Consider the following 27,070-nt stretch of genomic DNA (forward strand, 5'->3'; position numbering starts at 1 on the left):
AACTACCACGGAGGCTGAGTACATGGCTGCAGGGGCTGGTGGGAGAGAGGCCCTCTTCTTGAGGAAGCTCCTTCCCATGTTGGATTATGAGCTGAAGGGGCCGGTCCACCTCAGGGGTGACAACCAGGCCGCCCTGTGCTTCATCAAGAACTCAATGGTGTCTGCTCGAAGCAAGCACAAAGATGTGCTGCACCACTGTGTGCAAGACGGAACTGAGCAAGGGCAGCTGGTGTACAGCTACGTGGACACAGCCTTGAATTGGGCTGACCAGCTAACCAAGCCCTTAGCACAGTAGAGAGTTGAAGCCTGCATTGCTGGCATGGGCCTGAAGCGATTCCACCTGCCTGGAGTCCCTGTCTGGACCAGACAAGCACGTTGTTCCTGCGTTCTAGTGAGACCTGAGCACGACCTTGCTTGCATTATGTCAGCATCTCCAGATTCTGACTCTCTGGACCCTGGTTCCTGCCATGTGCGATGTCGACTGTCTGCCTCAGTTCACTAGTCACTTGTCTGCATCTTGCATCTGTGCAATCATCCCCTGAATATGTCTAGTACGGGCACTCCATCGTTGCGTCCTCTTGTGAGGGATGCTGCATCCCTCCATTTAGGCGCGAATTCATCTCTGGCTGTCTCGCCCGTCGTCAACGCCGCCTTCTTTGGGCTGGCGTATTTCTTTCTTTCTAGTACGGGGAGTGTCATTCTCTTTAAGTCCCCTAGTGAATGAAGAATGGGGAGCATCCTGCATTTCCTTGTCTTCATGGATAGATAGACCGGCCAGTCTATCAGGAAGGAGAACTTGCATTTCCATTCACCCTCCGAAGGTCCCAAGGGATGTGCGGTATAGTACGAGGTCACGCAATAAAGCATATCGAGGCATTCTCATGGCCCCAGTTCCGCAGAGCCATATCCAGGAGGCTCAAGAGGTAGTCCCACCTCGAAACGGGGAGTGTTGAAGTTTCTCACTAGAATACTTCTTTCTTCAGTGGGAATCTAGCATGTCTGTCGTACCTGCGCCCATTACTGTTAACCAGTCCTAAATATTTCCCAGTACCCACACACGTCATCACGGGTACTGGCGATATACAGGACTGATGATCCAACTCAGTCTTCACTGAATATATGCACTGTTCGTGCACATCTCTGTAAGTTCCCACTAAACCTCAACAGGCACGTAATCCCTACGCCCAAGTCTAGACGCACTGTCGGCCATCATGCGCCCAACCTTTGCCTTCCGTCACTGTTCGCCATGTCGCACACAAAACGCCCACAGACGAACAAATCCTACACACGGCTATCCACCACTGCAGGAAATAATACGGTGGAATTGATTTCTGGCCGCAGCTCTAAACATGAAGACCGATGCCAGCCCTGGAAACGCCGGGTCCCACATGCTAGCTCTCGAGCCCTAAGTACTCGGGTAAACTCGGGTACTCGGGTACTTACAGAGTCAAATGACAAGGTGAAACGACCTGGAACAACCATTCCCTAAGGTAGGAAGTAAAGATTATATAACCAAAGACCACAGACACTGCAGCAAGCACTACGTGTCCACATGCATACAGCTGATCGGGAGAGGGATTCGGATCAGATCCTTGCGCCTACGGTCCGTCATGCTGACGACCGGAATCAGCCTGTAACAGTCCAGACAAAGGACTCTTAACTCTATCAATGCAGAGACGTTCCGTTACACCTGCGATAACTCTTACAGTGTAAGTCCTGTTCGGTACCAATCTTTGTCTGGACTGTCAGAAGGCTGTTTCCGGTCGTCAGCATGACAGACCGTAGGTCCTGTAGGATCTGATGCGAATCCCGCGGTTTAACCACAAGCCATGATCTCATCGGGGTATGGCTGTGACCCACAGGCCGTCCCTTGGGGCTAAGCTGGTGCTGTACTTCAAGGGCAGTGCACCATCCGGATGGTGGATCTTGGATAACTTGAACACAAATTGCTGGTACAGTCGAACCACCAAGATGATCGCCTCCTCCGAGGCAAACCTCCATCTGCACACGCCACGCACCAATGCTTAGCCAGGCAAAGCAATCCTTGCATCCAGACACCTGCAAATCCATGAATTTGCGGGATACAAACGGGGTCAAACCCATTCGGGCGAAACACTGAATGAGGCATCTGGCGCTGGTGGGCCAATTGCACAAGTCAGGCTATGGTTTGTCAGGCTGGTCCGGGTACGCTTGCCTCAGGTGATGGTAGTGGTGGCATGCTTTCTAAGTAGTTATTAAAAATGCCAATGTCCATGTGGATGCGGTAGTGTTGTGAATTGAGAAATGAGATACATCATCATGGAGGGGCCGTTTTGCACCTTGAGTGTTGCTGTTTCCTTATGAGCTACTCAAAATTTGCCTTCTAGTCCCACTTTGTCTGCTCCTGGCATCGCAGTGGAAGTGCATCACTGAGGAATCAGCCGCGGCGATGGCACACCCGATGCAATTGCGAGGCCCAAAACCAAAGGGCATGAACCCAGGGTGCAGGTCAGAATTCGCTTTGCCATCTGCGTCCAAGAACCGCTCAGGGCTGAATTTGTCAGGGTTCGGGAAGTAGTCCGGGTTGTGGTGCATAGCAAGGCTGTTGAAATGCAAGGCAGTGCCTTTGGGGATCTCAATGCCGTTGAGCGTCTCGCCATCCACGATGCACTCTCGAATGAGTATGGGAAAGGGCGGATACACGCGAAGGGCCTCGAGGAAGCATGCCTGCATGCTGGGTGACCAGTCAACCAGCATCATTGACCAGATAGTAGTGCCCAAGTAGTTCTTGGAGTTGCCCATGTCCATGTGGATGCGCTAGTGTTGTCACAAGATACATCATCATCATAGTGGTCAGCTGCGGCTGATCTCCTTTCTTACAGGGGTAGAACATGAAGTAGAAGACATGTCAGGTCCTGGGCTATGGCAAGTCAGGCTGATCCGGTTGCGCTCCACTCAGCTGATGGTAATGGTAGCACTGATTTTGCAGTGGTTCTTGGTGTTGCCAATGGACATGAGGATGCAGTAGTGCTGTAAGAAAGACAGCATACATGGTGACATCACATTGATAAGCAAGAATGCGGCTCAGGCTGAAGGCAGTCATACAACATGCATCATACATCGTCATCATTGTCACATTGTTGACCTGACAGACAGCCACTGACGGACAGCAAGGCGCTTGCCAAGGCAAGTGTAGAGAACGTTGTGACGAACCTTGGCATACGGCCATGCATCCAACGACTCGTATGTGGGGGCTGTGTCACGGCCATTGCGGTCAATCTCCTGCAGTAATTTGACCTCGCTGTCGGAGTTCCTTGTGAGGAGGTACACAGTGAATGCCACCGCCAGGGTGGTCGTTTCATATCCCGCTATAATGAACACACTCGCTTGCTCCAAGATCTCTCCAGGCTCCAGTAAGGGTGTGCCGGCCCTGCACTTGAAAGGAGTCAAACATCCTTGGTCAAAGCTTAGGGTGGTGGAGCATCATGGGCAGAGACGAAAATAGAGCTGGTACCGCATGACTGGCAGCCAAACATCCTTGGTCGACGCTTTGGGTGGTGGAGCATCATGGGAAGAGACGAAAACAGAGTTGGTACTGTATGAACGGCAGTCAAACATCCTTGGTCAACGCTTGGTGGTGGAGCACCATGGGAAGCGACGGGAATAGACCTGGTACCACACGACTGGTAAACGTTGCCAACCCTGAATGCTTCACAGTCCTCGTTGCTTCGTGTGCCAGGAGAAACGGCCCATGAGCGGTCCAAATGATGATCTCTTTCTCAGTGCATCTGGGAGCGCCAACCCCTTGCTATGATGATGTATCTTTCTACAACACTACCCCCTCCACATGCTATCTACGCTAGAATAGTGAGGGTGTGACGCCCTCAGGTGTTAATGACAAGCGCATATCCTCCCAATGAGGTAAATTTACGACAAATTGAGGAACATCTGCTGGGCTGGTGGAAACAAGTAGCAGCCCAACTAAGTACTGCCCCAACACAAGGACACATAGGACACATCTTTGCATTACAAGAGTGGCCAGTGTGCGATGGGTGTTTTGGATTTCAAAAGTCTCAGATGATTGCTCAAACCCTTAAGTATCTTTCAAACTCTTGGATGGCCCATGTGGCTGCTATTCATCACTTCATGCGCCTACACCCTGCGACATACGGTAACGTTCCTTGACAAGATTCAATGGTGTGTGTTTGTGTATTGACTGACTTACTTCATGTGACACAATCTGTTTTGAGCGCTCACGGCATTCGCACTTTGACTTAGCCTGGAGCATGGCAGCGAGAATGCTGCCTTTGGAGGGCACGGTATCTGGAGGGAAGATCTGCATGTGAATGCCCTTCCCGACCACTCCCTTGTCCTGTTTGAAGGGCGGAAGGCCGTTCGCCTTGCAATAGCTCCTTGCCAGTTGGTCGGTGAGTGCGTAAAGCACGTCTTGCGCATGAGAAAAGTCCCTGCAAGACACAGGTGATGCAAGTGACCAAAGGATTGACAAATCTGTTCAGGAGCCATGCAGGACAAAAACGGCAACACCTGTTCACAGCCCTGCCATAGCACTGATTCCCAAGCATTGCTTGGAGTTGCCAACATCTATGTAGATGCGGTAGTATGGATGATGATGACGAAAACGTCTGTATCACTTCGAATGTGCTGTCTTGGCTTGTTGACTATCTCCTGCCATTTTCTATGTGATGTGAATGATCTAGACGTCATCAAGGACGGATTTGTCACCGATCGCTTCGGGAACTCAGCATCGGCTTATGCAGGGGCAATGCTATCATGCGCCGGCGCTCTCTTCAAGCTTTAGCTCATGCGAGCGCCCGCGCGTTTATGATGGGGTTGCTTGTTCCGACCGCTGACATTCAATGAGCTGTATCACTTCGAATGTGCTGTCTTAGATGCTTGTTGACTATTTCCTGCCATCATCTATGATGTAATGAGGATTTCAGAACATATCAACATCAACATGTCCGCACCTACAGCTGCACCCCCAAACGCCGTATGTGCATTATGTGGCAGTTGACAAGACCATTTCATGGTCTCATTGAGACAATTTGTCAAAGCAACTCGTTCCTTTGTTGGAAAGCATGGTTTCCAGATCTGTACGTTGAAGCTAAAGCAGCAGACGGAAACCTAGCATAGATGCAAACTCTGGGATAGGAGTCAGTCAGAAACAGACATTGATTAAGATCGAAGAGCTGCGGCATGGGACGAAAGTTATGACATCTGGTTCATACATTGGGCCAAGAACCAGTCCTGCACCTCTGATCTTGGAAAGGGACATTGACAGGTGTTGCGATCCAAAACGCAAGGCAGAACCTGATGTGGAGCAGGAACAAGCAAAAGCTGGTGTTGTCAGATACTGTTCAGTGCCGTTCACTTGTTCGGATGCTCGGGCCTCACAGTAATCAACAATCTCTGGGAATGTTCAAACTTGGAAGAGGCAACGCACGTCATATGGCCAAGCATAAGAGCCAAGCTCCGGACAGTCGATTTAAGAAACTCAGGAACACTCAGGATGAGAAAATTCCAAATGCCCACAGCAGCTAGATCGCGGAAAACTATCTTGGACGCCTCTATGGCTGGGTGGTCCCTTCCGTCCACTGCATCGACGTCTACATCAACGCTGCACACACACCGATATTGACTCTGGCATTGACCCCTGAAATTGCACACATGAACTCCTTGACAGAAACATGTACACCAGTACCGCACAATGATGACTTTTATAGTCACTCTTGCATACCACCACAGCATCATGATAATGTTGTAAACCACTAACGCATCTTCGTGAGCAAATCCAAACCCAAGCAGTGAATCGCCAGGATGGGGCTCGACCCAAACATCGCTCTGCCTAGCGAGCACACCTGAAGTTGCGTGAAGTTGTGCAGATCAAGCCAGAGAGGAGCACTCCTCGTGCAAGATGCTGAGTGTTGTGCTGACTACAGGCCAGTCATGTCATGCTGGTGCATATATTTGCAGACGCAATTTAGAAAGCTCCGAGCGTTATGCCAGAGCGACTTTTTGGGTCCAGACAGAAATGCATAAACTTAGGGGACAGAATTGGGGCTCGAGCCCCATTCTGGCAAAGCGCTCGGCTTGTCCTATAAAAAGACCCTTCAAAATCAAACGGGGCTTGGACGTACCCAAACGCGCATCTGAAAACTACGTGCATGGTCATCCTGCCTGCAATGTCAATCATGTTCATGGTTTCTCCTGCATCAGACGACTTCCGGATGCCCTCGATCATCTTGGTTGTAGCGTCGTTCATGAGCTGTGCGTACGAGCTCAGGCTCTGAGAGTGAAAGACCGGCATAGACGCGGCGCGCAGCTTCGGCCACAGCTCGCCCCTACGAGACGTTCCAGATGGAGTCAAAACGGGTGTTTGTCGCATGCGCTAGGGTGGTAGCTCCAAACAATTCTTTAAATTGACGTCAAATTTGTCACAGGCATCTGAACACAGAGCAAGCAACATGCAAGTGTTTTATGTTGTCTCAAGTTGCAGTAACTGCAAGAAGCGACGTCGGCGGGTGCTTGTGCGGACTTTGTGATGCATTTTAACACTTTCATGGAGCTGCATAACGCGTGTGACAACACACTGAAGCCTACGTTTTGCTATTGTTCGTATAATACTGTAGAGATGCCTCAAGTGACGTTTCTTTACAACACTACCGCATCCACAACGCATTGGCAACTCCAAGAACTACTCGGGAATTGCTGTGATTTTCATTTTTAACTTAGAGATACAGGCGTTGGGCGGTCTCCGCTCTCGCAGCACACTGTTGCTTGGGTGAGTGTCGTTGTTTCGCTGCTTGTACAGCAGTAGACGAACACAACTCATACAAACACATGGTCGTCCATTTCGGTAGATACAGGCTCCAAGATCAGATTTCTTGTTGTTCTTGGGGGTTGTGGAACAAAGTGGGGTAGACTTGAGGTGAAAAGGGGTGGAAGTTGAGTCAACAAGGGGTTGTTTGAAGCCAGAAGGGTAGTGAAAGGCAAGTGAAAGCCAGCCGAGCGCAGCTCCAAAAAGATCGTCACTTTGTTGTGTTTTGCATCTCTCGCAATGCCATGCCAGAGTGGTGTTTGACCCCCACAACAGCTAAGAGTTTTGCCAGATTGGGTTTTGGAGCCCACGTCCGGGAGCACACTTCTGCCCCCAAAATTCAATTGTCTGCAGGCGTCTTGACCCAAAATTCACCCTGCCACCGAAACGCTCGAATCAAGTCAAGGCCCAAAAGGCGATGCGAGCGCCATTGCAGATGCATAAGCTTGCCGGCTGTAGCCCTTGGAACAAAGTTACTCAGCATGCCTTGCATTCTCAGCCACCATCAAGACAGTCATGGGCTGGGCTGGGCTTCCCATGTCTGCCTCGACCCAACTCCAAATGCAGCTCACACCTCCCAGGACCGTTGCATTGCGTCATTATTGTTCGAGTCAAATAATGCACGGGTGCAATATTTACTATCATGTAGGGTTAGTTCACTGAGGGCGAAGCCAATTGCAACAAACGCGGATTCTGGCGACATCACGTCGGTGAGCACCTCAACACCAGGTATGCGGCCATCCCTAGTCACGCTCTGACGTGGACCTGGATGCCTGGTGGTGACAATGGGATTTCCGGATGGTTTCCCCCTTGCAAATATTTCCACCTGACTATTCTAGGTACTTTGTACCTCTGTTCCGCCCCTGTCACACTTTGGTCGTCAGGGTGCGCGTGGCCAAAGCTCGAATAGTATGGCTTGATACGCGAATGGGTTTATTTGTGTCAGAAACAGCAGGGACATGTTCAAAATCGCGGAAGGCCCAACGAATTAACGATGATGTTATTTCGTCGAGTGCCACTCCCGATATTTGATGCACGATCTCGTTGGTGAGAGCACCTGTCTTTGGAACGACGTACTTGGCTAGGAAAATCCCCGACATGATCGCCCGGTGACGGCTGCGTTTGAAGACCACTGGTACTTCTGGTCGATCGCGAAATTGACCAAACTTTTTGACCATAACCTCCCTGGCGACGTCACAGTCTGCGGCGGGGTTTGAAGATTTCAGATTCACATGGCATGTGACATGCTGAAGTGCATTCGCCTGCTGGCGTATCTCGAGATCGCTGGTGAGAAGCGTTTTCGGCGACACGTGACACGTTGTCAGGAAGAATCGCACACGCGTGAGCATAGTCAAAAACGGGACATCACGAACGTGCTTATGATGCTTGCATGCCGACTACCATACGCAACAGTCTTTCATTTTTTAGCACGGGCTTTGGCAACTTGCACATCGAACACCTACACGCTCCGCGCGATATGAAGTATATATATTGTCATGAAGGGAATACGTGAAATTTACCATGTGAGCGACGTCGGTGGACTTGCGTTACTTCTGACGCAAGGACCAAGCACTGATGTCAAGAGGCCGAGGTGAACCCTACCTGATATAACAAGGACTGGCCAAGTTCCTAAAAAAAAACGAAACACGCCACCGTGTTCTTGAGCCAATTTCCTGTAAATTTCTGGCAGAACTTTGCCCCAGAAAAGCACTGCATTCCCAATGACTGGAATTGGTTTGGGTCCTGGAAAGCGTGTGTACAGATTCTCGACATAACAGAATCTCAAAATCCAAGCAGCAACGAACAAAGCAAATAAGCAAATAATGCTTTTGGCTACTTTAAGTACGATGTACAGGACCTCGGCGTCCATTTTCAGACATGTAAAAACAGCAAGCACACAACATGAGGCTGTAGCAGACCCCGCCAAGCCAGAAATTTGATGTAGCAAGCTTTTGCATCTTAGCAGAGCACTTGGCCGAGATGATCGGGTTACCCGACGGATATGATTACACCGACAGGGTTCCGAGACTATCTCTGGTACAGGAGTGCAAGTGAAAGTGTGCACAAAAGGCTGTAGCCCTGCATGATAGAACAGCATCGCCGAACAAGTGCTATTCGCCTGTGGCCTTCCTTCAGTGTAGACTAATATTATCCTTCCCTTCGCGCGTGGACTGCTGTGTAATTGGCGTTATCAGGAAACCGTGCCACTGATTGGTCTGGCGAAAGTCTAGTTGCCGCGGTACAAAGCGTGCCTACAGAAGCAATCATGAGTGATGAGGAAATGGATGACGGTGCGTAGGGAGCCTTTCCAAGTGAGACATTGCTTGCGCGTGCAATAGCCAGCTTGACAAGATGTGCCGTTGCAGACTATGGCTTCTCATATTCTGAAGAGGAAGAGGAGCAAGGGAACGTGGAAATAGAGAATCAATATTACAATTCCAAAGGTGAGTTTCCTCAGTTGCGTCCTGGTAGCCATGCGACAGTCCTCCAGCGGATGCGCCGCGCATGTATCACAGAGGCAGACTCCCGCATGCCCAAATTTTTATGACGATACGATTCTGCAATATGGGGCCTGTCGTGAATGCTGGTGTTCCCGTGTTCAGGGAAGACAGACCAGCACCCACTGGAAGCAAACCCCGAAAAGACTCTAGACAGGAGGCGGCAAGCTCTGGAAGGATTTCAGAAAGTCGTCGAGATGGAGGAAGCTATGGGGGAATGGTAAGTACTGTATCGGTCCTTTTCTTTAGTTTGATCGACCTGTCAACTCAGACGGACTTGGGGGTCTGTTCTGCTGCGTTGCTTGAGCTCAGGATCAGTTCTGCTTAGCTTACGGACAGATCCCATCACCTATTACGACATGGCCACACCGTATCACTTGAGAAGGAATGGATGGTGAGACAGATGTTTTCCATGCTGGACCATATAGGGATAGTCTTGGCACTCAGCACCAGGCCGTGAAGCTCATTGCGTTTGCCTGAGGGTAAAACGTTGCCGACAAGTCTGTACAGATGGCAAGGGCACACGGCGGCAAGCTCTACAGAGCACGAGGACTTCTCAAAGACAGCGCCACTTCTTTGCCCGTCCGATGCCAGCATGAACTTCATGTCAGGAGATCAAGATGATCATGTGTGAGGCACAAGCCTGTCCTGCAACAACAATCTTCTAGGAAGGAATGATTTCATCTGCACTCCACGGTGATGCATGTACATTGCTGTCCTACTTATCTTCAGCAAGTACCCTAAGAACATCATACACTTTCTATCACTGTCATGCGACCATGGGTGGCACTTACCTGCAGGGGTTTCAAGGCGTACAAGCAAATCATCAAGCTTCAGTATGTTCTTGGAAAGCACGATGAGATGCTCACAAGCTACAAGTACGATCTCCCACACTTCCCAGCATCGCTGAGTATGGATGTATCGTTGTTAGTAACAACTTGTTAGCCTCCTTGGCAGCAAGTCAACCTCTGCATGCATTCCAAGCATAGCCATTACAAGAAGTCCATTGCTTCGCCAGATTGGGTTCCAACCCACATTTTTGTTCCCAAACTTCGCAATGTCAGGCACCTGGCGTGGGAATTGGCACGGTCTGGCAAAGAGCTAAAGAAGTGCCCGAACCTTCTAGAACGGCCTCTCCCATCCTTGCTCAATCACGTCATTCAGTGAACATTATTGCACCTCATCATGATGATGCTGATGTATCTTTTTACAACACTGCCGCAGCCATGTGGACATTGGCAACTCCAAGAAATTTGGGAGTCTGTTCTACCGTTACCATCAATTGAGGCGAGGGTGCCTGGACCAGCCTGGCTTACCATAGCCTGACTGGCTGAATGGCCTGACCTGACCTGATCATGGTGCGGCATATCTAGCAGGCTCAAATGCTCCCAGTGGGGTGCTCTGATCGCGACATGTAACTTTTCCCAGCTGTACGGCAGGCACTTATCTCGAGATAGTACCTTGAGTTATCTACAGAACCAGTGTTCTCTAATCAGCAAGCGCTGAGGCCTTACGGAAAAGAAATCATGTACCTTCTTACAGCAATAGGGATCCACACATTGCCAAAAATCCTCCACAGACTTAGATCTGATTCGAAACGAGTTGAAAAGATATGCATCATTGTCGTTCAACAACAGTGTGACCCGCTGTGCGTCGCATGCAGTCAAATGCTGAAATACACGGCGTCCGCAGCAGTGACAAAGAACCAATCGGAGAAGAAGATCAACAGCCTGCTGGACTTCATGTCGACGTGCACAGACGCAAAGCTGCTGCAGAAGTTCTATGAGGCAACTCTGGCATCCCAGGACTGTGCGGTCAACGAGCGTCTTTGGTTCAAAACAAACCTCAAGCTGTGCGACATGTGGCTCCAAAACAAGGAGTTTACGCTCATGTCCAAGACGGTCAAACAGCTTCGGCAGGTGCGGCCTTGACAACCTCAATGCGATTATGTTCATCGTTTCGTCAAACCCTGTAATTTGCGGGTCGTGATGCCTGAAAATACATGACTCTTGTGCGCCAAAATGGGGGTCGCACCGCATTTTGGTGTATCACTTGCGCTTATGTTGTGTGGGGTTTCATCATCCGTCCAATGCATCTTCCTGATCTGGTTCAGCGCATGCCTGCTATTAGTTTAGGGTTCTGTCACCCGTTCGCGTTCTCCTTACATGTTCAGCCCATTTCTGCAGTGGCGTTCTCCCGTGATCCTTGACATAGCCTCCCAGACAGTGCCTTCCGGCCAGTTCTCCGCAAAAATTGTGTTCAACGCCCATTCTTGTCGCTCCTTAAGAAATCATGCATTTTCAGGCATCCAGAACCACAAATCAAACAGCCCCTTGAGGCACTGCTCATAACTGGACGCTTCCAGCTATCTTTTCTTACATCCCGTCGGCGGACCCATCCATGTGCTGAGGCTTACTTGTCAACCGTGTTCAGGCCTGCGCAAACCCTGATGGCACGCCAGATCTTAAGAAGGCCACCCTCTTGCTGGAGGTTTACGCACAGGAGATACAGATGTACACAGAGCAGAAGAACAACAAGAAACTGAAGGAGCTGTACAACAAAGCGCTGACAATCAAGTCGGCAATTCCGCACCCGCGCATCATGGGGATCATCCGAGAATGTGGTGGCAAGATGCACATGCGGGAAAAGGCGTGGCAGCTGGCCCACACCGATTTCTTCGAGGCGTTCAAGAGCTTTGACGAAGCTGGCATGCCTCGCAGGTGTGGACTGCTACATGCACCTCTGCACCTCCTTGCACATGAAATGAAGTCCAATCATCATGATGCTGTATCTTCGAATGTGCTGCCTTTGTTGCTTGTTGACTATTTCCTGCCATTATCTATGTGATGTAATGATGATTTATCTTTCCAATGAGCTGTATCACTTCGAATGTGCTGTCTGTGTTGCTTGTTCACTGTCGCCTGCCATGATCTATATGGTGTCATGATGATTTAGCTGGTTACAACACTACCGCATCCATATGGACAATGGCAACCATCAAAGAGCTATCATCAGCCAGATTGCATTTTCTTGCAAACGAAATGTAGTCCAACAGCACCATTGTCAGCCACCTAGCCTATGGCCCAGTTGTTCAGCTTTACATGTTATGAGTGCTTTCGCATGAATTTCACACGCCAGCCCAAAGAAGGCGGCGTTGACAACAGAGAAGGGCGAGACAGCCAGAGCTGATCCCGCGCATAACTGGAGGGATGCAGCATTACCCAACGGAGGATGCAACTATGGAGGCTTTCGGAGTACCTGATTGATGAGGTAGCTGTCAAGTTCACATCCTGCTTGCAAAGGCATTGCCGGGATGACAATCAAAATGATGTATGGTTTTTGCAAAACCAGTGCATCCGCATGGACTCTTTGCAGTTTCAGGTGTAACTTGGAAATCGAGTTGTGCGATGCGTGATTGGGGTGGCTGAGGCCTGAGCTTTCCCACCTACGCCAGTACAATCTAAGGTGGGCACCTATCCCGGGAAAGCATGTTGCATGATCATTGGTGGAAGTGTTGTTCGTGTCAGTAGGGCATCTACATGCCGTCGTATTCCATCCAGAGTGCCCCTTAGGCAAGGGCGAAACCGGTCTAAGACTCTTGCAACCCACATACACTCCCACCCACATATCTCCTACCCTCATGTATGTACCCACATATATGTGGGTTTGAGATATATATCTGAGCGATATATTCCCACCCATCACATACAGTTGTGCAGCATTTGCTGCAGTGATTGGAGTTTAGTTAGCGAGGATGGCTGAGATTCCCAGCTGCGTTTCGCCGCTGCAATTGCCTCTCTAAGTCTCTCGTACGTCTGCAGAGTGATGTGCCTCAAGTACCTCGTGCTGGCCAACATGCTGATGGAGTCAAAGGTTGACCCATTCGACGCACAAGAGGCCAAACCCTACAGGAACGATCCACAGATCCAAGTGATGACGGACCTCGTGACCGCATCGCAAAACAACGACATCAACACGTTTGAGCGAGTGCTGCACAACAATCGAGAGTCCATCATGGAAGACAACTTCATTCGCATGTACATTGAAGACCTCATGACGGGGATTCGCACGCAGGCATGCCCCCCCCCCCCCTCCCTCATTCTCTAGCCGCATAATTATGCAGCCCTGCCCAGCTGTCCATTCTTCGCGTGTGCCGTGGATCGGCATGTTATGACTGCAGGCTGACTCATGATGGCTCTCACTTGTGGAGCCGGTCGACGATGAATCTTTGAAAGTAGCTTTGACATTCCGCCGGCCATTTCATTTGTTTGTATACTGATGTGTCTCAATGTGTATCAACGCGTTCTGACCATACCGTAACAAACCAACGATCCGGCGATCTCGGTCACGCTTTCAGACTCGCTGCCAAGTTCACAGAGATAAAATATTTCGACATTTCAGGTATCTTTCTGGGAAAATAGTCAACAATGATGTCACGCTCCCAAACAGCTTGCCCGTATGTTGCTCTTGTTACAATGCACACAAATAAAAGACAAGGACACAGAATGACAAGGAGTGCTTCGGGTGCAGGTGCTCTTGAAACTGATTGGACCTTACACCCGAGTTCGCATACCATTCCTGGCAGAGCGCGTGAACAACCCAGTCAAGGACGTGGAACGCCTCCTCATCTCACTCATCCTGGATGGCAGGATACTTGGCCGCATAGATCAAGTCAACCAGCTGTTGATTCTGTCCAAGGACGCTGTCAGCGCCCCAAAGTATGTGCATCTCGATAAGTGGGCCGAAACATTGGACTCCATTCAGCGGACCTTGCTGTCGAAAGCAGCATCCAGTTACTAGTGATTTGACATCACTGGTAGCATGGCAGCTGTGCACAGTTTCAGAAGCCAGCCCAGCAATCAGAAGATATGTGGTTCTGGCACCGCGTACGGTGCAGGTTTTACAATGCTGAGATGCATTCTGTCAGGCAGGGAGCTCGTAGGCAAAGCCGCATGCGGCGAACAGCTTCAATGCAACCATTTCTCAGTTCGAAAATTGTTCTTGTGCGGCTGTTATTTGAAAATAGGAAGTAAGGCATATGCACTGTAAATGCGTTCATTGAGCTTGTTACCATCCGTCAATCACACTTGATACTGCGGTAAATGCGACGCACAAACATGGCAGCGCTAGTGTAACCTACAGCCCCGCACATGATGCCAAGCGCCAAACAGAACATGGTCGTGTAACCAAAGTAAAACGCAGTTTGAAAGAACCCTGACATCCGCGTCTTGAATACAAAGTAATGCACAGAATACATGAGCACATAGAATGCCGTGCTTGCTGCGGAGAGGAAAGACGTCCATTGCCAGTGGTAGTTTTCCGCATTGAGCAAGAAATAGGTGCCCACGACCGAGACGCACGACGTCACGATCAGCAAAATGACGAAGACGAGCAGGAAGAAGCCATACACAAAGTACACCTGCACACTATGACCACGTCAGTCCATGTGCCTGTTGACGAAATTCAAGTGAGTGAGAAATGTGCTAGATTCCTTCACCTCACTACCTGGTGGTCTCCCACAACAGCCAGCGACGGCATCCTGTCAGTGAATGAATCGAACCATTTGGACAGTGGCATTTGAAGACATAAAGGAACACAAACAGCGTCAACTTACACAACACCGACCACACACCCGAGCTGGTTCTTGGTACACTCATCCCACACATCATCAGCGCGAGAGATGATCATGCCCCTCAGTTCAATGCCGGGAATGGGCAGGCACACTTCGAGGCATCACATTTGTAAGCCTGTACAAAGCGTATGTCCAGTACCAGAAATGCTGATGTTCATCATCTAATGGTTTAGGTGCTGACCCAACAGAGATGCGCAGACAAGTACGCGCTTGCACAGCCCTAAAACATTGCCATGGTACCTGAGGGCGAGAATATATATCTGCAGCACAGCAAGTACGTCCAGTGATTTGCGAGAATGAGGACCCCCATTTCTGTCCCCAGCGGTCATGCATTTTCAAGCCTGGGGACGAATCCACAGTCTAACAAAACACTGACAACGTCGTCTACTGCAACAGCATGACAAATAGCTTCTCTCCCTGTGGTTTGATAGCCGCATCAATAATCAAGTTCTTGCATTATAACCCGCTAGGACATGACCAAACGAAAGATCGATTGATGATGATGATGATGATGTATCTTTTTACAACACTACCGCATCCACATGGACATTGGCAACTCCAAGACTACTTGGGAATCCGTGTTAGCATTACCACCACCTGAGGCAAGCGTACCTGGACCAGCCTGACTTACCATAACCTGACCTGACATTGAAATATCCGAAATCCTGGAATCGTACCTTGTAGTTCCAGAACGAGGTGAAGATGAAGTAGAGCTCGATGAAAATGGAGCCAAAGGGCAGGAGGCCGCCAATCATGACGATCGCTGTGGGTCTAAGGTACCACGGCTTCTGGGGAATGAGGGAAGGGATCCGCTTGATTCGGCAGGGGTTTGTGGGGCGGAAGCTGTAATTCCGCGCAAGTATGGCTCCAAAGATGCACTGCAGTGATTCGCCAGACACTGTCATTTCTCAAATCCAGGTGCCTTAAATGTAAGTTGAATAACTTTCTGAAAGAAAAGGGGGGGCATTCCAAACAAGCGTTGAACACTCCTCCCATTGCAACAGGGCTGAGCGAAGAAAGGATGCTTCCCCAACACAGTGCTTCACCAACACACCGACAAGGGAAACTTCCGGCACTATTAGTGTGGGCGACTGAAGTGCAGGCGTGAGAAAAATTTGCGACGCATATGATAAATCACAAAAGATCAAGGCGACGCAAATCCAGTACCAGGAGTACTGAAGTGAGAAAGCATTGGAGCATCGCAGGTGTTCAAGGTGCCGGAAGATAGTTCAAGGTACCTGAAGGTACCTAATTCATTGCTTTTCGATTCAAATGTTGAAACTGATATCTATAGAGAAAGGTCGAAACGCAACGCAACGATGAAAGTGCGCAATCGTCTAGACCACAGTGGTCGGCTGTTCATGACACTCATGTGCCTGCACAAGGGAAGCATTGGGGGAGGGTGGGGGGAAGATCGCACCAAGGGGACAGAGATGATGGCCCAAATGAGCACAACGATGACAATGCTACCAAACGGCACGGCCTCGAGAGAGTGGTACGCGATTGCGATGGTGTTAAGGATGGACGCAATTGCGAAGCACGTCCCCGGCAAGAGGCACGCTGTGAGCAGAGCAGCTCGGCCCCACGACCGGCCATCGTGGCGGACGTAAATTGTTCCCGAGACGTACCCTCCAAAGAGCGACGTACAGGCGTAGCAGACGATGAAGGTCGTCACGATCATGCCTCGCTCCTCAAACAATGTTCCTGCATGAGAAGGCGATGCATCTTTCTTTACCAGCTGCACCTTTCTTTACCTGGGTGCCATGGCTGAGGTGCACTGACCAGAAATGCCTCAACCTAACAATTGAAATGTGTACCGTAGCCTAGACAACAAGTGGCGTCCTCTGATTCTATTTTGATCCGCAAGTTATAAAGAGTAAATCACGAAATTGATGCCTATTAGTCATTCCCAAGTAGTTCTTGGAGTTGCCAATGCCCATGTGGATGCGGCAGTGATGTAAACAGACACATCATCATCAATATTAGTGACCTCGGAGCTGCATTGCGTGACTTCTTCTGGCCAATTGTTGTCCATACTACATTATCTGGAGTATGGCTGGAACGCGTCTGCACCGGCAGGGGCATGTGACACTTTGTTTGTCATATTCAAGCGATGCAGCGGAGCTGACATTCCAGGCCTGCATCTGTTGGAGTACAAGGAATAAGTACTCCTTCATTCTGTGGGTACCTAGCTAGATAACTATATGTCCACGTGAGACTAGCAGTCTCACGTCTATCTAGATCTGTCCTAAGTAGTGTCTCCAGTGACCCCAGATCCTTCTACCTTCCCCACTGGAGATGGAATACTCTGGCATCCTCCACCAGAGTCCTTGGCTTATATTCTCTGTACTGTCAATAATCTGTAAGTTGTCACTAAATCTCAACAGGTTATGGGTCCAGCACGTTCCGCTGCGCCAAACGTGTTATCCCGTACCATGCGTTCACAGGCATTGCCCCTTCTGTTTCTCAGTTTCACCCATGGGGGTGCGACGTCCGTGTGCACGTGCCAGATAGCAAGCGCACGAAGCTGTCCCCCAAAAGCATGGCTGGCAAGTACCTCGGCGTGGCTGGGGTGCTGAATTCCAGGAACATCTGTGCGCTGGTCGAGGGACGTGTACTAACGACATGTGATTTTCACATTCAGGATAGTGCCCCCCCTGTCCCCTCGGCCCCGGCTGGCGTGCGCGGCCTGGGTGTGGAAGAGGGGCAGGCTTCGATTGATTTACTCCCGTCCCCCTCGGAGGCCGCGGATCCTCAGCCTGACGGCTCCCTCCTACTCTCGTCCGCGCCTCCGACGGCTTCTGCCGATACCACCCAAGGCCCGCCGCAGTTCGTGGAGTCACCCTTCCCCTCACTTGGCCCGGCATGCGTGCCGGCGGGGGGCGCTATCATGGCGGATAGTGCCATCACGGGGCATCTGGAGCAGCTCGAGGGGGGGGAAGAGGCCGTTGGCCCCCTCGCGACTCCGGACGCCCCTGGCCCTGTCCTCGACGAGCCTGCGGATGCGGTGCATGGGGTCGCTGACGAGGAAGGTGACGAGATGGATGCTCCTGAGGTGCTTCTGCCTGCCCCTGTCGACTCCTTGCCTCAGTCGCACCCTGACAGCCTTGCGGCACACCCACGTGTGCGCAGGCCCCCGCAACTCTACAATCCCTCGTCCTACGCTGCACGATCCGAACTGTCGCATGATCAGTCACAGCTCGAGACTGTCACGTCAGTTAAGCGCTCTGTGACGTTTTCCCCCTCGCAACCCACAGTGTTCGCATACACCTCCCGGTCACGACCAGCCCGCACCGGGGGGATCGATTTCTCGACTTTTCCTACCGTCATGTCCCATGGTCGCAACATGGTTGACCTCTCCGAGCTCCCTGAAGGTGTGAAGCCGGAAGACCTGATACCTCAGTCTATGGAGGCTGCCCTAAGTCCAGATAATCCCTATAGGGAGGGCTGGTGGGCAGCCATGCAGGAGGAGAATAAATCGCTGTGGGATCACAAGTGCTTCTCCTACACCAGAGCTCCCCCAGGTGCTCATACGGTGGGCAGCAAGTGGGTGTATGACGTGAAGCGACCGGGACCAGGGGATACACAGGTCCGCCTCAAGGCGAGGCTCGTGGCGCAGGGTTTCTCGCAGCGACCAGGAATCGACTACGATGAGCTGTTCGCTCCGGTGGCAAGCCACACCACCGTGAGGGCTTTCCTCTCGTTGGCCAACTATCACGATTTCCAGATTCAGCAAATTGATGTGAAGACCGCCTTCCTGTATGGGGAACTCCCCACTGGGCAGGCGCTGTACATGAAACCGGTCCCAGGTTTCCCCTGCCCAACTGGACAGGTGTGTCGTCTCCACAAAACTCTGTACGGCCTAAAGCAGGCTCCTCGCGCATGGTACCAGCGCTTGAAGGACGAGCTCATGGCCAGGGGCTTCACGCCTTCTGATTCTGACCCCGCCCTCTTCGTCAAACTTGACAAGGAAGGCAAGGTGCTGGCCCTCATCTACGTAGACGACTGCCTCATCGCGGGGAAGACCCGCAAGCATGTGCAGGAAGTCATCGACATGCTCGGTGGGATCTTTGACATCAAGGCCCTGGGTGAGCCTAAGGATTTCCTAGGACTCAACATCGTGAGAGACAGGGCACGGGGAACTTTGGCCATCCATCAGAAACCCTATGTGGAAAAGATGCTGCGAAAGTATGGATTCAGCACTTGTCATCCCAGCAGCACTCCGGCTATCTGCAAGGTCTCGCCTGCTATAGCAGATGAGTCCACCACCCTTCCCCACCAGCAGGTAGAGCTGTACCCTGCAATGGTGAGGTCTCTTATGCACCTGGCCAATGGCACCCGTCCAGATATCGCACATGCTGTGAACTCTCTAGCTCGCCATCTGCGAGCCCCCCTGCCTTGCCACTGGAATGCAGCTGTCAGGGTTTTCAAGTACCTGGCAGGGACTAAGGACATGGGACTGGTCTACTCCCGGCATGCCTCAGGGGAGCTGGTGGGGTACACCGACTCGGACTATGCAGGGGATGTCACCAGCAGGAGATCAACGACTGGCTACGTCTTCCTCCTGCATGGAGCTGCCATATCCTGGCAATCCCGACTACAACCGACTGTGGCCTTGAGCACCACAGAGGCAGAATACATGGCTGCAGGTGCAGGAGGGAGAGAGGCCCTCTTCTTGAGGAAACTCCTCCCGATTCTCGACTACCAGCTCAAGGGCCCCATCCGGCTGAAGGGGGACAATCAAGCTGCTCTCTGCCTCATCAAGAATCCTATGGTCTCAGCGAGAAGCAAACACATTGATGTCCTGCATCATTTTGTCCAGGAGAGAAGTGAGCGAGGCCAACTCTTGTACAGCTATGTGGATACTGACCATAATTGGGCAGATCAACTTACTAAGCCACTGGCTCACGATCGGCTGACAGCATGTGTTGCTGGCATGGGTTTGCAGCGCTTGAATCTGCCCTAAGCCCCATTGCCTCCTGCTCTCTTGGTGACTAGCCCACCACATTTGTGCTAGTAGTACTTGCTTATGTGTGCTTTACCCTTGCTGATTATGTGCATCAATAAGATAACCCCCTGAAGAGGAGTACGGGGAGCATCCTGTTTCACATTGTCTCACTTGATCCCTTCAAGGATTCCTGGCTATGCATCTGTCCCTCCAAAACATTTGTTAAAGTACGAGGTCACGAAATAGTCCTTGCATAAGCCTCTACCTGAGTTCCCAATCCGGGGAGTTTGTTCAGGCTGGCTTGGGAGCTATACCCACTCACGAACGGGGAGTGTTGGAGTACAAGGAATAAGTACTCCTTCATTCTGTGGGTACCTAGCTAGATAACTATATGTCCACGTGAGACTAGCAGTCTCACGTCTATCTAGATCTGTCCTAAGTAGTGTCTCCAGTGACCCCAGATCCTTCTACCTTCCCCACTGGAGATGGAATACTCTGGCATCCTCCACCAGAGTCCTTGGCTTATATTCTCTGTACTGTCAATAATCTGTAAGTTGTCACTAAATCTCAACAGCATCACATGCCAGCTCCGGCGAGATGTGACATAGGGTTCTTCTCGAGACCTTTGTTCGTTGACCGCAGTCGCCAGAATACGGCGAATCGTGGCCACCCGCACTCCTAACCAATACGCTGATTCCACCGCTAGAGCCAATCCTGTATAGACGCGTATGTCCAGTACCAAGAATGCGAATTTCTCCATCTATTTGTGTAGGTGCTGACCCCAGAAATGTGCAGCCAGCATATGCTTTTGTACAGGCGTAGCTAGAGCGCGTGATAGGTGCCGACAATGCTACATGAAAGTTTTCAGCATGACCCGACTCATGAATACCCTCACTGCCGCAGTTGCATCACGACAGCGTGATAATGGTGCTTCTGGTACCAAAAACGCTGGATTACTAAATCTAATTGTGTTGCGCTGACCTGACGCAGTGCGATAAACACACACGATGCGGAGGCGCACCAGCGATAGTAAACATGATGACAAAGACGTTGAGCACAGCGAGCTGGCTGCCAGTGCCAACGAGAGCTGCCAGCAGCATCGTGTAGCGGGGGGGCCGGAACACGTCTCCATGGACAAGTTTCCAGCCGCTCTCCTCGCTGATGTCCCGCTCGAGGGCTTCGATGTCGTCGGCTTCGCTGGCGTACCGAGCATAGTCCTTCCTCAGGGTTCGCATCATGATCATCGCAACGATGCCTGTCAGGAAGAGGACCATCATGAAGGAATTGAAGATCGAGAACCAGTGGATCTTGTGCTCGAAGAAGTTGAAGTCGAGGTAGCGCTCGAATCGGCGGGCGAAGGGCGTCTTTGTTGGCCTCCAGGTGACGGAGTAAGTGAACTCGAGGGTTTCCCCCTGCACGAGGGGCTTTGGATCTTCGGCTGTGAGGTTGACCTGCGGAGCCGAAAATGCTTTTTCAGTTTCAGCACTCCAGTGCAAATAGTTCAGCACTAGAGTATGAATGCGCGATGTTTCCCACTAGATAGCTCGCTTCTTATGGTATTCCCAGGTAGTGCTGGGAGTTGCCGATGCTCATATAAATATGCTACTGTTGCAGCACTAGCAGCGGCGCATTGTCAGCTCTAGCACAAGTGCCTGATTTATACCCATTAGATCGGTCACTTGTATGATTGTCCCATGTTGGAAAACCACGGTGGGCTACAAGGGAACGGTGCACCATCACCATCAGTGTTATGTGCAGAACTACCAGATCTCCTGGTAACAATGCACTTGGCAATTTCGTCATTTTCTCCAGTACTGGGATGAGCATGCGCTAGTGCAGTACAAAGACACATCGACGTATTATCGAAATGGCGCTTGGCGCAAGTGTACGCAACTTTCATGAGCATTTTGACAAGCTTCTACCTTACCGCTGCCACTGCCACTGACTCAAGCAAGACAACAAATTTGTAATCATGCATTTCAGGGATACACGGTTCACCAACAAAGAAAACTGCCTGGCAAAGCACTGCCCAGGTACCTCGACAGTTCAAAGGAGATATTGTTTTTGGCTGTGGAGACATAGGATTCCCAAACCAAAGCCTGCTTGGTGCAAGGCAGGGCTCAGCCATCTGGCACAGGCAACCTGGACACCCTGGAACGATAGAAAACGGATGGAAACGCTCATGCACGCACCTGAATGATGGAGTTGCCATTGAAGCTGATATCAAAGGTCTTTTGGGTGTAGATGTACTGGTCGTTGATGCCATCATCAGGAGAGACATTCTCACCAATGAAGCCCCAAGTTGGCAGATCGTCAATGAAGAACTCGTACCAGTAGTGACGCTTGATCGCTGCCCTAAACACTGCCACGTGCTTCTCTGTCAGCTTTTGAGAGCAGATGAGAGTCCGAGGCGTGTCCACTGCACCAACACCAGCGGTCAAAGTCCAACCATCCAAGCTCCTCATCTGAAGTATTGTCATTTTGTGATCACAGTTCTCGAAATGCTGCATGATTGTCCACTCTTTGGACTTTGTACGAGTATCAGGGTGAAGAGCGCCCTTCCAGCTGGTCTGACAATGGAACGCAGGTAGAATGGCTGTCCTTGGACCAGTTGCAATGATAGCACCGATTTTCAAGTTCTTGGAGTTGCCAATGTCCATGTGGATGCGGTAGCGTTGTGAAAAGATACGTCATCATCATCAGTTGCATGGTATTAACTGTCTCAGACACCAGAGCACGGTCCCTTTTGACTTTGTCGCCAGCCTCGAAAGAAAACCTTCTGAAGTTATCAAAGAAGTGGGTGCTCTGCATCTGTGGCTGGAGGTGGCATGTTCAAAACTTTTCAGGTGCAAGTCAATTCATACCAACACATGAGGTCAGGCGAGAAGTGTGTAAGCAGCACTCGAGTGCAACAGCAATTCGCGAGACCCTATCATGATTGGGGTCCTGATGCCCGGATGTGCATGAAATTTTGGGACAAAAATGGAAGTTGCAACCCATTCAGGTGAAGCACTGGTGTGCAAGTGACACGCAAGGCACCAAACGAGCATCAACAGTTATGGTGGGGCAGGTACTTGAATGGTCAGCAATTGCCAACGATATGCTGGCTCCGGCCGACCCAAGGTCATTGCCACACACCTTGGAACTGGATGTCCATGTGACTATTTATAAGCTCATTCCCTTGAAGCACCTCCCCCAGCCCGCCCCATCGGTGCTGCGTCTTCCAGTCTGGATGAGACTTGCAGAACGGGAGGTAGTAATAGTTGTACGTCTCTTGCGGGTTGTTGTATGGTCCCACCTTGTTAACCCATAGTGCCACAGGTTCTCCAACGTTGTACTGCATTCACACAATCACCGGAATAATCCTCATCTGATGCGACCAGGCCAGATCTTGGGCCAAAACAGCTTTCCACGTGTTCCATAGGGTGGCATGCAAGTTCACCGTGTGCACGTTGCATGCGCCCTTGGGACGATGCACGACGAGCGGATACAATGCGCTCGCCAACATTATGGCAAGAGAGACATTGGTGCCATTCCAAGAAGGCCCACAGGTTGCCTCAATCACGCCTTGAAAGTGTTGTCCATCCTACTGACTAGGTGTACCTGGGAAGCAGCATGCATAAGCTGGGTTGGGGAACCCAGAAACACGGCGCATTTTTTTACAAGAATTGGAAAAAATATTGATTTGAGTTTATTGCTGGAGAGCGTTTGAGGGCCCGTGCGAGCGGATCTGGTGTGCTGGGCACAGGGTTAGCCAAGCAACTGAGGTGTTGCCCAGGTTGCTACGAGGCAGCAAGGCTCTGGAGCTGGTTCCCAGACGTTTTTCTTCCATCGAGAAGACAAGGTGTGCACGCTAGATTGGCTCTGATCAGAATGTAAAATTAGGACCGGACCAAGCACGCAAGGTCCCAACATCTGATGCACTGCAAACAACTTGATACATGGGCTGTCGGTTTACTCATATGAGCTGCCAATGGCAACATAAATTTGAAGCAAAGCTTGGCGACCTCCAAGTGGCCCTTCCTTTGGGAGGAGCTTCGTTCAAGTTGAGACCCGGACAGATGTCTCGTGCACATGAACCATGAACCATTCTCGCACTTTATGCCCCATCAAATCAGAGACCAATATTTCAAATACCAAACCGTTATAGCACTTGTGCAAGCAACAAAGAAAACGTACCTTGTGCTTCCGCTGGTCACAGGAGATGGGCGTCAAAAGCGACAGCAGGAGGGCCCAAGGGAACAAGCGTTTGATACGCGTCATTTTCAGCGCATTATACGTAACGCAGTTTCTCACTGATGCATTTTGGCAATGCGTGCTACCTCTGCGAATCTAATCCACCAAGTCGACTGCTTTTACAGAAACAGTACTCTTGCGAGAGCAAGATCATCAAACTATGTTGTAGACGGAGCCTGCGTATGGCCCACACTGATCAGAGCTGACCTGCCGGACAGTTTCGTGGAGCCTCTCTGTCCCAGCTATCTAAACACAGAAACCCTGACCGTAGGCAAGCAAGGGAACAGGCTGTTCAACAGCAACCTTGTCTCCTTGAGGATGTCCTTGAAAGGTCCTTGACAGTGTTCCAGCCACGCTTCATTCGTATCGTTCTGCACTATCTCAGTTCATTTGATACCAAGAACTTGGCTTGCAAAACGTATGATATTCTATCCCGTTGTCCCCTCGTTCGCGTTCCCTCAACAAGCACATGCTGGTGTCAAGTCAGACATACCAATGTTCGTGAATTTCTTACTATTGGCATTGTTTGTCATCTCTTAGCAGCTGCCTTTGTATCTGCATGGACATGTGCGTTGAGACATGGAAAAAGGAACAGAAGTGTCGAAATTGGCCTCTTTCCTTAGTGAGAGCGAGTTGCGTTGTCTGGAAACGACTGGTGCTGAATTCAGGACGCTATACGGGGAATCAGCTCCTCGTTTTAGGGCGCTCTGTGTTTTGTTGCTGCTCATTGAGCACAACTCTGTGCGTTCTGTTGCGCAAAGGATTGTAGCTTACTACCTGCTTTCTTACACGTACGATTGGAGATGCGTTGCTGCGTTTCCCTTCCTGCGTTTGTTTCTAAAGGTGCGTGAATGTAAAATCGCACTCCCTTCTGAGTGTTTCACAGCGCAGGGTGCTGCAGCGGCAATGCCCCTTTGCGGCAATGTGTGCCTGTTTTGCTTCTCAAGATGATATCGCACGCACGTGGTTGCAATTGTGTGCCAACCTGCTTTTCAAGGTGCCTGCCATTGCTTTGATTGTCCGGTTTGCGGCAAACGGCATCACGACGTGCGAAGGCGCAAGTCTGTTCACAACGATACATTGTTTCGAGATTTAGCGGAGAGGGGGGTACGTGGCATTTGGAAAACAACGATGGTGATGGCATCCCAAACAGTGAAGACTGCGTGCTGGCCAGCGCACCATGTTGTCGCCCAGGCCTCTGCGCCAAGCCAGGCACGAGGCAACATTGTGCATGCAGGTAGCAAGCAGCGAAGATGCTCACAGGACGGAGCGAGCACTGGTGCAAAGGCTGCTGCAAAGCGGCCCAGAGTCTCTGCAAGTGGCAACGCCAATCGCCCTTGCCAACGAACCAGCTCGCGAAGACACCCCCCTCAAGTCACTCGCCGAGTTGTCTCTGCTGTACGATCCTCCACCTGAAGCAACGCCCGTGGCGCCGCCGCAAGACGTGAGCAACACAAATGCGCACCCTAGCTCTAAAGGGGCAGCACCGTCGTCCACTTCCAAAGGGGACGATAGAGCAGTGGCGGCGGCTGCAACAATAACAACATTTGCGAGGGAAGGTGGCGGTGGTGAGGGCGGAGCGCATGAGCGGGCAACCCGGGGGGCCAAGGAAGGGGGTGGCGGGGCCAACAGGGCGTCAGGGCATCACACTGCATCGCTGCAGCCTTTCCCGAGGTTCATACGAGTGGCGCCGCCGATCATGGATGTTCAGGCGGAGGACACGCGGTGGGTGCAGCTGTCTCTGCTTGACTCGCTTGTCTGGGATGACTCAGCGGAGGTGCTGCCGTCTGCGCTCCAGCTGTTAAAAAAGCTCGTTGTCGATGCTCAGCTCAAGCCGCTCGCTCCTCTTCAGCAGAAGCGCTTTCTCGCAGCGTTGGTGCGTGTGTCTGCGTTATCGTCCCAATCCGTTCACTGAGATTCATACTCAGCTCGTGTTGAGCCATGGCAATGCCCAGGAAAGCGAAACACACGAAACACAGAGAAGCATGCAGATGAGCAAAGACATCTCAAAATACACAACGCAAGTCCAAGCACATTGTTCGTGAACACGGAGGATTTGGCCGATGTTCTGTAGTGTGTACTGGAACGAGTATAAGTGACCTCTTTCATCGTGCAAAGAGGTGACACTAGGTATCGCCCCGTCATCGATGATGACTCACATGTGTCTCAATACTGCAGGAGACATGGCCTCGGCTGGTGCACCACATTGGTGTGTCGCCCACACAGCTGCCCGCGCTGGTCGAGCATAACAACATGATCGCGGTAGAGCTGCTGCTGAAGCTGATGGACGTCAATTCGCCGCGCATCTCCGCGTTTTTGGACGTGCTCGTCCACATGGACCTCAGCGTGCACAGCATGGAGGTCGTGAAGCGACTCACTGGCGTCATGTCGCTCCCCATGGACTTTGTGCACATGTACATCTCGTCCTGCATCCAATCGTGCGAAACAATTGCTCAAAAGAACCTTCAGAACCGCCTCGTCCGCCTTGTGTGCGTCTTCCTCCAGTCTCTGATCCGGACAAAGATCATCGACGTCAAGGCCGTCCAGTACGAGGTGCTCTCGTTCTGTGTGAACTTCTCGCGGATACGGGAAGCTGCGAGCCTTTTCCGTTTGCTGCAGAACATGCAGGAGCAGGCGGAAGGGGGGGGGGCATCGTCCACCGCCGCCGCTGAAAGCGCCACACCATGAAATTGAGATGACGCATTCCCTAGCAGTACTTGGGAGTTGCCACTGTCCATGTGGATGCGGTAGTGCTGTATACATTCATCATTGCAGCTAGTACATCGCCTACATACGAGCAAGAAATACAGTTCAGGCGGAATATTCGGTGGTGCTGTATACTATGCGACATTACATCACATAGATTATGGCAGGAAATAGACATAATATTCGACATTATCATCATCACGATAATGCGCAAGCAATGATTTCTCTTGCGA

The 27,070-nt window shown here is 51.0% G+C and overlaps 3 protein-coding genes across 3 annotated transcripts; 2 read left to right on the forward strand and 1 right to left on the reverse strand.

Annotated features, from left to right (window-relative positions):
• The first annotated feature begins 9,083 nt into the window (after nucleotides 1-9,083).
• Nucleotides 9,084-14,115, forward strand: LOC149810512 (uncharacterized). Its single transcript, XM_089994232.1, has 8 exons — nucleotides 9,084-9,108; nucleotides 9,184-9,274; nucleotides 9,476-9,535; nucleotides 10,116-10,193; nucleotides 10,979-11,234; nucleotides 11,749-12,035; nucleotides 13,137-13,389; nucleotides 13,846-14,115. Exons 1-8 carry the CDS (start codon nucleotides 9,084-9,086, stop codon nucleotides 14,113-14,115), a joined length of 1,320 nt encoding a protein of 439 aa, XP_089850358.1.
• Nucleotides 14,116-14,392: 277 nt separating this feature from the next.
• Nucleotides 14,393-24,158, reverse strand: LOC149810513 (transmembrane 9 superfamily member 1-like). Its single transcript, XM_089994233.1, has 7 exons — nucleotides 24,075-24,158; nucleotides 23,034-23,232; nucleotides 22,088-22,314; nucleotides 20,917-21,346; nucleotides 16,368-16,651; nucleotides 15,625-15,825; nucleotides 14,393-14,734 (listed from the first exon to the last, which is right to left on the reverse strand). Exons 1-7 carry the CDS (start codon nucleotides 24,156-24,158, stop codon nucleotides 14,393-14,395), a joined length of 1,767 nt encoding a protein of 588 aa, XP_089850359.1.
• Nucleotides 24,159-24,710: 552 nt separating this feature from the next.
• Nucleotides 24,711-26,819, forward strand: LOC149810514 (uncharacterized). Its single transcript, XM_089994234.1, has 3 exons — nucleotides 24,711-24,974; nucleotides 25,369-26,007; nucleotides 26,310-26,819. The coding sequence occupies exons 1-3, from the start codon at nucleotides 24,711-24,713 to the stop codon at nucleotides 26,817-26,819; spliced, it is 1,413 nt and encodes a 470-aa protein (XP_089850360.1).
• The last annotated feature ends 251 nt before the right edge of the window (nucleotides 26,820-27,070 follow it).

The sequence above is a fragment of the Nuphar pumila genome, unplaced genomic scaffold, assembly GCF_984573655.1.
Source record: "Nuphar pumila unplaced genomic scaffold, dmNupPumi1.hap1.1 HAP1_SCAFFOLD_328, whole genome shotgun sequence".
NCBI classification, from domain to species: domain Eukaryota; kingdom Viridiplantae; phylum Streptophyta; class Magnoliopsida; order Nymphaeales; family Nymphaeaceae; genus Nuphar; species Nuphar pumila.

What these genes read in the sequence shown, in the direction of transcription:
- LOC149810512 (XM_089994232.1), top strand. Translation starts at nt 9,084, where the DNA reads ATGAGTGATGAGGAAATGGATGACG. An exon ending in CGGTCAAACAGCTTCGGCAG is followed by an intron (nt 11,235 to 11,748) that starts GTGCGGCCTTGA and finishes AACCGTGTTCAG; the next exon opens with GCCTGCGCAAACCCTGATGG. An exon ending in TGACGGGGATTCGCACGCAG is followed by an intron (nt 13,390 to 13,845) that starts GCATGCCCCCCC and finishes CTTCGGGTGCAG; the next exon opens with GTGCTCTTGAAACTGATTGG.
- LOC149810513 (XM_089994233.1), bottom strand. Translation starts at nt 24,158, where the DNA reads ATGACGCGTATCAAACGCTTGTTCCCTTGGGCCCTCCTGCTGTCGCTT. An exon ending in CATCATGTTTACTATCGCTG is followed by an intron (nt 16,652 to 20,916) that starts GTGCGCCTCCGC and finishes CTTCTCATGCAG; the next exon opens with GAACATTGTTTGAGGAGCGA. An exon ending in CCTCGTTCTGGAACTACAAG is followed by an intron (nt 14,735 to 15,624) that starts GTACGATTCCAG and finishes CATAGTGTGCAG; the next exon opens with GTGTACTTTGTGTATGGCTT.
- LOC149810514 (XM_089994234.1), top strand. Translation starts at nt 24,711, where the DNA reads ATGGAAAAAGGAACAGAAGTGTCGAAATTGGCCTCTTTCCTTAGTGAG. An exon ending in TCCTGCGTTTGTTTCTAAAG is followed by an intron (nt 24,975 to 25,368) that starts GTGCGTGAATGT and finishes TTGTGCATGCAG; the next exon opens with GTAGCAAGCAGCGAAGATGC. An exon ending in AGCGCTTTCTCGCAGCGTTG is followed by an intron (nt 26,008 to 26,309) that starts GTGCGTGTGTCT and finishes TCAATACTGCAG; the next exon opens with GAGACATGGCCTCGGCTGGT.